The following is a 7,577-nucleotide window of genomic DNA, read 5'->3' as shown; positions in this document are numbered from 1 at the left end:
GGGGGACTCTGGGCGGTTTACAATAAATAGCATTAAAAACATAGCCACATAAAAATTACATTAAAATATACATAAAAACAAATGTAAAATCCAAGTGGAGATGGAACACAATCACTAAGCGGTGCTATGGTGCCAGCCATCCCCAGGTAGAGCTATCACTCTCCCCCTCCCAAGCAAGGCGGCAGAACCAGGTCTTAAGTTTCTTCCGGAAGTCTGAGAGCGAGGAAACCTGTCTTTATAATTTCATTATAAAGCATGAAATTACAGACATCCCATTAACCATTATGACTGCCAGTTGAAATATAGATATTAAGCAGATAAGGCATTTTATGGACTACAAATATAGGGCAAAATAATTCACCTCTATCTCTCTTAGATGGGTAGACAAATTACATTTGGTACAGATTGTTTTGTAGGGGTGAGAAAATCTGCATCTACTAATGATCTCTGTTCAACTTATTTATGACAGTTAAAGCGCACACAATATACAATATCAGGAAAGGGTATGTTTCATTTACAGTCTCTCCAAGAGGTGCTATGGGCAGGCCCACGCTTGCTCCAAATCATATTTTCCCTTTGAATCCAGACCACAGTCCAGACACCACTGAATCACAACTGAGCTATCCACGTTTTAGCCCAATGTCTTGTACAAGTTAGGCCAGGGTTTCTCAACCAGGGTTCTGTGGCACCCTGGGGTTCCACAAGAGGTCACTAGGGTTCCCTGGGAGATCACGATTTATTTAAAAAATTATTTCAAATTTGGGCAACTTCCCATGAAAGAGGAAAGTTTCATTCTTTATTTTTAGTTCAAGAATACTGTTAATGCATACATACAGGCCTACACATAAAATGAATATAATAATTGTGTAACGTCTGGCCTATATTTGAGCCTGAATGTGCAGAGCTTCCTGGAGGCCTGAAAAATATTTCAAGGGTTCCTCCAGGGTCAAAAGGTTGAGAATGGCTGAGCTAGGCTGACATTGAATGACATGTTGACCCAGTAATAACCCTGGCCACAGTTACTGTAAGTCAAGTCCATAGGCTGTGTTCACATATTCATATTCAAGTAGCTAATCACATTTTACCTTCAGAGGTTGAATGAATTTGGCCAGCATTAACTTGTGTTTGAATGCTTCATGCAATTCAGAAAACAAGAGTACCTAAATGCAGATGGCAGTACCTGGCTCATCTTGCCTGGTCTCCTTAGGTAAGCAGGGTTGGATTTAGGTAATACTTGATGGGAGGCCCTTGGGGAATTCCTGAACTATAAGTTACCCTGGAAAGGATGGATGTGTCTGTAACATCAGACCTCAAGCTGACTCACAGGCACCTTATTTGACAACTCTGAATACGCATGCCCTGCAGGCAAAACTCCCTGGGTGAGAAGGAGGATGACATAATGCACAGATGTGTTAGCCATGTCAATCTACTGAAAAGTACAAACTGTGAGTCACCATAATATATACTCTAATTCATTGGTAAGTCTTCGTTTCACCCAGGATACGTTTCGATAGGAGCTCAGGTATAGTCTCGATTGCCCGCTTGGCCTGTGCTCTGAAGGAGCTTCTCTTTCTGCAACAGACTCCATCTTTCTAGCAATGCTGGAGCGGAGCATTTCCCAAAGAGGGGTCCCTATGTCAGGCGGCGACAGCAAACGAAGACGCCCACCCGCTTCCTTCCCAGCTAGTGGTACATTCCATTTGCCCGCCTTCTTGTGGACCTTAGGAACACCCGGGCCCAGCTGCATTAGCCTCGCGCAGCTCGGCCGCTTCTGCAGCCCGTAGCCAATAGGCAGCGGCGACAGTCGTCCTTTTCGTGAGTGGATTTCCCCGCCCCGCGCTGACGAAGGCAACGGGAGAGAGAAAACGCACGACGGCTCTGTTCTCGTGGTGAAAGCCGCAAAGCGGTGTGGAAAGAGTTTGTCTGTGGTTAAAGGTAAGGAGCGGGAGAGAAGAGGCAGGCGCCGTTCCTGAATCTCCCTCCTCTCATCTCGCGAAGGCATGGCGAAGCAGGGGCGAAGGGGAGAGGAAGCGATGGGAGCTGGGCCGCTTCCTCCCATTGCGCTTAAGGGCTGAGACCCGTAGCATCAAGCCTTGGGGAGCCTGGGGAAAACGCGGGCGCTTGCAACTTTACTCTGCCCGTGTCTGCTCCATTGCCTCGTGTTGAATTCAGTGAGATTTAATCTCAAGGGACAGTGTAGGGCAGGGTGATAGCCTCAGGAGCCCTGCGTTTTAAAGTTGTGGTGGTTGGTTCTCTACTGTTCTTTCCCCCACTTCCGACATGTGCGCACGGTTAGTGGAGAATCGAAGGGCTGTGCAATCTTGACTCCCTCCATTAAGGATCCAGAATAGAAGAAGTTGGTCTAGAGGAGTCATGGATGAAAAGAGAATAAGGATCAAAGAAAAGTACTGTATGGTTTCTTCCTTTATTTCAGAATTGTACATTGGAATACATCCAGCTTTCCCAGCTGGGGGGCTCTCTGTCTCTGCTGAATAGCCAGTCTGATCATTTTTAGCCAGCCCCAGCCCTCTGTGCCAGCTGGAGATGATGGGACTGATCCATCGTATCTTCAGGGCATTAAACTGAGGAAGGCTGAAATTGTACCCACCAGGCGGAATCTGCCTGGGTAGTCGAGAAACCACTTGTCAGTTCCAAGGTTTTTGGCAAGATGAGGAAGCTTGAAAAGTAATGAAAAGCTGACTCACTGACTTTGTGCTAGTCACTCTCAGCTCAGCTACATCATATGGTTGTATGTACAAATAGGCAGGGGCATTATCTACACTGCCTTGAGTTGTACAAAGTAAAGCCTGGATATGACTCTAATAATAAATAAAGTTGCCAGGAAGACTACATAGAGGTGTCCATGCAGAGACTGGAAATCAAGCTTGCCTCAGAGACTTTACGCTGTAGAAACAATCCATGCATTCAAAGACTTACAATTTAGATACTAATAGTTAAGTATGGGAGAAGTCACACAAGGAGGGCTAATCACAGACAATTAATAAAGAAGAAAGGCTTTTTATGGTATTTAAAAGACTAGTACACTTATTATGGCATAAACGTTGTTGAAAATGAGTTCACTTCTGCAAATTTCCAAACATTTCCTCTGGTTTGTAGGTGGGGGAGATAAATGAGTGGGGATATCAAATGTTGGCAAAAAACATAGCCTGTGATTGTTCAGGTAAAGTTTTGGTTCAGTTGTGGGCTGTATATGCTGTATTTCACTGCTACTTGACTTGCTTTTTCATTCATTTTTAGTGGATCTGTTGAAGTGGGCTTATGTGGAAGAAAGTTTACACCATATTAAATCTGCTACTTTTGAAAGTACCATTCTATACTTTGTTGGGGGTACTCTCATGAAAACTAATAGAGCAAGGTAACTTGAAGGCATATTTTACTATTGCACCACAAATATGATTCAGCCTCCGTGGACTGAAAAGGCTTGGGCAAAGAGAAATGTGGGTTGGGGCATATAGGAAATCCTTGTTGAGACAGAGTCTGTCTGTAGATGATTGGGGGAACTTGTGTGAACTTGCATCCCTGAAAAGGATCGGACCTAGTCAAAATGCTTTCCCATTTCTTAGATGCATTTCTAGCGGAGAAGTAATGAGTGGGATTTGCTTTGGCTGAACAGTACATTTTCTTAAGCAATTCCAATCTAGTTAAGACTTCTTACATTTTGAACCATTTCTGAGATCATAAATGGACCCACTGTCCCTTCTTTTTCACTGCTATTTAAAAAATGGCTCTGCTAAACACTACTGATTTTTAATGCTTCCATTTTAGGAGTTTGAAAACTGCTGTAATGACTTCGGGGTAGACTAACCTTAAATTGAACATTCTCATTTCCTTTCCTAGTCTGATCATGTGATCTCTGTGACTTCCAGTGCACTTTGCCACACTTCCTTTTCTGTTTGTCAAGTGTACAGACTTTCTGAATCTCTAAGTTCTCTTGCAGTGAGTGCAGTAGCCTTGTTCTCCACTGTTTGGTTGCACGATATTTAATCTTTTATCCTCCTCTAGTGGTCTCAGCCTGATGCCATCAAAATGTGTTGGAGACTACTGCCCCTAGTCAGGCTAAGGAGTTGCAGAAATCTGAGCCCACTAAATCTGGAGGGGGTACTGCAGCTAAAGATAAGTTGGGTCAGAGGAGGTTAGTATCTGGATGCAAATAGAGGATGGTTCAGCTTGTATAAATTCCTTAAAAATAGAATAACAAGATTGGTTTTGAAAATAAATTATGGTATATTTCATGTTTAAAAATGATATGCTTTGAATGAGAGCTAAAATCAAGCAATGCATGTTTAAAGTGTAGCTCTTGTAAGTTAAGAAACATTTGAACAATACACCTGGCAGTTTAATTCACTGATTAATACAGGTTATTTTAAACTGCATGTGTCTGATATTATAGCTAAGACTGGATGGAACATCCAGGATGTGCTTGAGCTTAATTTATATCTCATCTAATATCATCAATTCTTATTTTTAAAGATAAAAATAACGATTGTAACAAGTTACCTACCCAGTGAAGTTTTTTGGGCACTTGTACATTCAACATATTAAATGGCCTTGATTGGACTTACTGTAGAACATAGTGTGATTTCAAAAATTATGCATTAGTTCTGTGGTGTGATACCTTCACTTTATTTCAGTGAGAATCCTACCATTGTTTGAAATATGGTTGTTGAATAAGGTGCAGTTGAGTGTATCTATGCATTGCAGAGGACCAAAATCTAATAAACCACATTTGACATGTGAACCATACACACACCTCTATGCCTGTTTTTTTTTTTTAATGGTTCAGACAGGCATAGTGGGTATGGATGGACGGAGCTCTTCTAGATTTGGGAGGCCTAGGGAAAGGTATTTAAGACATCCCCATGTGCCATTTTCTGAATCTTAGGTTCACATTCACCAGAGCTACTGCTTATTTTAAGAGCAGGATATAGATAAAAGATATAGCTAAAAAGTAGCTTTGGATTTTGCACATAATGTATGCCATGGGTGATTTATCACCTGGAATGTGATAGCTATGAATACTGATATGGGATAGAAAGCAGAATAAATGTTGAAAAAAGACATATTGAAATTCTGGTTTATTTACATTTGAATTGAAGTTCTGAGGCTTGGGAAAACAGCTCAAGTGTCTCTGGTAAAATGGTACAGGGAGCTATTGGAAGTGGAATGTTTCCCTGTTGCTCTGGGATTTTAATACAAGGAAGCTTCTTTTGTACTGTTACTGCAGGAACAGCAAGGAGATGAATCCTTGTTCTGTCTTGTACTCCTAGCAGATGGCAAGGCTTTGATTTATGGAAAGAAATGATAACTTGGGTTACCTAATAACAATTGTGGGTTTGGTTAAGGATGAAAACGGGTGGTTTCAGCACGATGTCTTCATCTTTTATTCTTAAAAACTGTAGACATCATAATTGAGAGGAAAGTTTTTAAAATGTGATAGCAAAAATACTTTAAAAAATGAATTATTCAATAATTCAAATCAACTGTTTCAACTCAAAGGATGGATAGATAAGATAGATATTTGTGTGTGTGTGTATATAGGTTCCTTACAGGTGCATTGCTCAGGTTTGTGCAGAATTATGTGCCTAGTATAATATAACAAGCATCTGGTTGATAAAGATAAAACTCTTGTATAGACTTGCAATGACTCCTTTGTTGGATTATCTGTGGTGAATAAAAGCTGACTTCTCTAAAAACTGGATCTGGTGGCTTCTTCCTGCTATGATAGTAAGAGGAAAGGTAGTGTTTGTGGTATGGTACTTCTTCCTACACACTGAAATATATCCTAAAACAAGGGTAGAAAGGGATAAAATCTATAATACTTCCTTAGAAAGTGATAAACTCTACTGTATTTTTACTGAATATTATACTTTAGGGCAGTGTTTCTTAACCTCAGTAACTTTGAAACGTGTGGACTTCAATTCCCAGAATTCCCCAGCCTGGCTAGGGAATTCTGGGAGTTAAAGTCCACATGTCTTAAAGTTACTGAGGTTGAGAAGCACTGCTTTAGGGTCTCATATGGTACAAGAACATTGGCAGAAAAAAAAATCCTGTACCTTTTATTCCAATTAATGAATACAAAAATAGCATTTTTGAAGGAGACCATATGAGTATTTTGAATAAAGGCCAAGCCCTACCTCTTTCTCTGGCCTCACATCTTTCTTCAGTCTGAGACAATGCAGTCTAAGGATCCATGAAGACTAGGAACTTATTCTAAAGAGGTGATGGAGACACTTGAGCTTCCCTGAACTTTCCTTTGTTAAGGAATATCAGGAGCTGCATGCATAAATTCCTCTCTAGGAGTGCAGACACATATGATTTTAGCAGAAGTTTCAGGGGTGAAGTTTGATAAATAATCAGCAATTATGACAGCTTCTGTGGGTTCTAAGAATCTAGTTCTCTGTGTGTCTATGTCCCAAGGTTTAAATCCTGAATTTCTTTTTCCCACCCGTTTGTTGTAAGAAATCACTTGCTGCTCATTTCTTAGTCTGGCTTCTTGGTGGCACCTGGCCTGTCTTAAATAGTCTTAAGTGGTTCCAGACTCCTAATTTTCCACTTCATTAGCTCCATCCCTTAATGCCCTGAATATAATAAAACCAACTGCCCGGTCACAGAAAGGTGAGACACTTCATACTAACTAATTGTCCCTTCTTCCTCTCTCTCAATATCTTAGTTTTTTACCATGGTGGGGGAAGACAATATATCTCTAAGGAATCGCCGAGCTACATATGGAACTGCAGAAGAGAAAGATGACTTACCAAGGAGGCTTGAAGGGGATTGGCCATTCTCTAAATCAAACAATGGTAAGAATTCATTATTAATCACAAGACTTATGACTTGTTCTTACTTGTTTAATAGTACATTTCTATCAGTTATTAAGTCTTCAAGTGAATGTATTTGTTAAATGAAATGGCATTTCTTTTCTGTTTTTAGATCTTGTATATATGTCAGCAGCTTTTGGCTCAATTCAACCTCCTATCAAACCTTGGCTTATATCAGAGGTAGGCAGCTGTGGATTCCAGCTGTTTTGGATCTCAGCTTCCATTAGCCTCGGCCAGCATGGCTAACAGCAAGGGATTGTGGCAATTGTAGTCCAAAATACCTAGCAGATACCAGACTGCCTATTCCTAACTGGCATTAAAACAGAGCTTTAAATTATACTTGAAAGCTGGTCTTGCTTTCTCACAGCGCTTGACTTTATAAGCGCCTTCCTGTTTTTAACTAGGGTGATGACCATTATTTTGGTTTGCCAATTGTTATTTATTTATTTACTTATAGGATTTATATGGTTGCCCAACTCAAACCATGAGACTCTGAGCAGCCTACAAAAGAAAAAACAGGAACATTAAACCAACAACGCAAAACAAATATGCCATTAAAACCAAATAAACAATAAATGGCAAACACAATGGAATATATTATAATGCCTAAAAATGGGGACCCTACTCATTCCCAGAGGCCTAGGGGAAAAGCCAGGTCTTAACTGCTTTCCTAAAAGCCTGCAGGGTTGGGGCCAGCCATATGTCGGGGGGAAGATCATTCCAAAGGGCAGGAGCCAC

The 7,577-nt window shown here is 40.8% G+C and overlaps 1 protein-coding gene across 2 annotated transcripts in view; it reads left to right on the top strand.

The window, feature by feature from the left end:
* The first annotated feature begins 1,872 nt into the window (after positions 1–1,872).
* The window catches only part of SOAT1 (sterol O-acyltransferase 1), a 49,993-nt gene continuing 44,288 nt past the window's right edge, over positions 1,873–7,577 (top strand). Inside the window, exons 1-2 of one of the 2 annotated variants that reach the window (XM_063298472.1) lie at positions 1,873–1,935; positions 6,692–6,821. In XM_063298472.1, coding sequence (XP_063154542.1) covers positions 6,701–6,821 — 121 coding nt within the window. In that variant the 5' untranslated portion in view covers positions 1,873–1,935; positions 6,692–6,700. The remainder of the gene's footprint in view (positions 1,936–6,691; positions 6,822–7,577) is intronic. The other variant, XM_063298471.1, reaches the window with a different exon arrangement.

This window comes from Candoia aspera, chromosome 3, assembly GCF_035149785.1.
Source record: "Candoia aspera isolate rCanAsp1 chromosome 3, rCanAsp1.hap2, whole genome shotgun sequence".
Classification (NCBI taxonomy): Eukaryota; Metazoa; Chordata; class Lepidosauria; order Squamata; family Boidae; genus Candoia; species Candoia aspera.
This window is presented reverse-complemented; position numbering and strand designations above follow the sequence as displayed.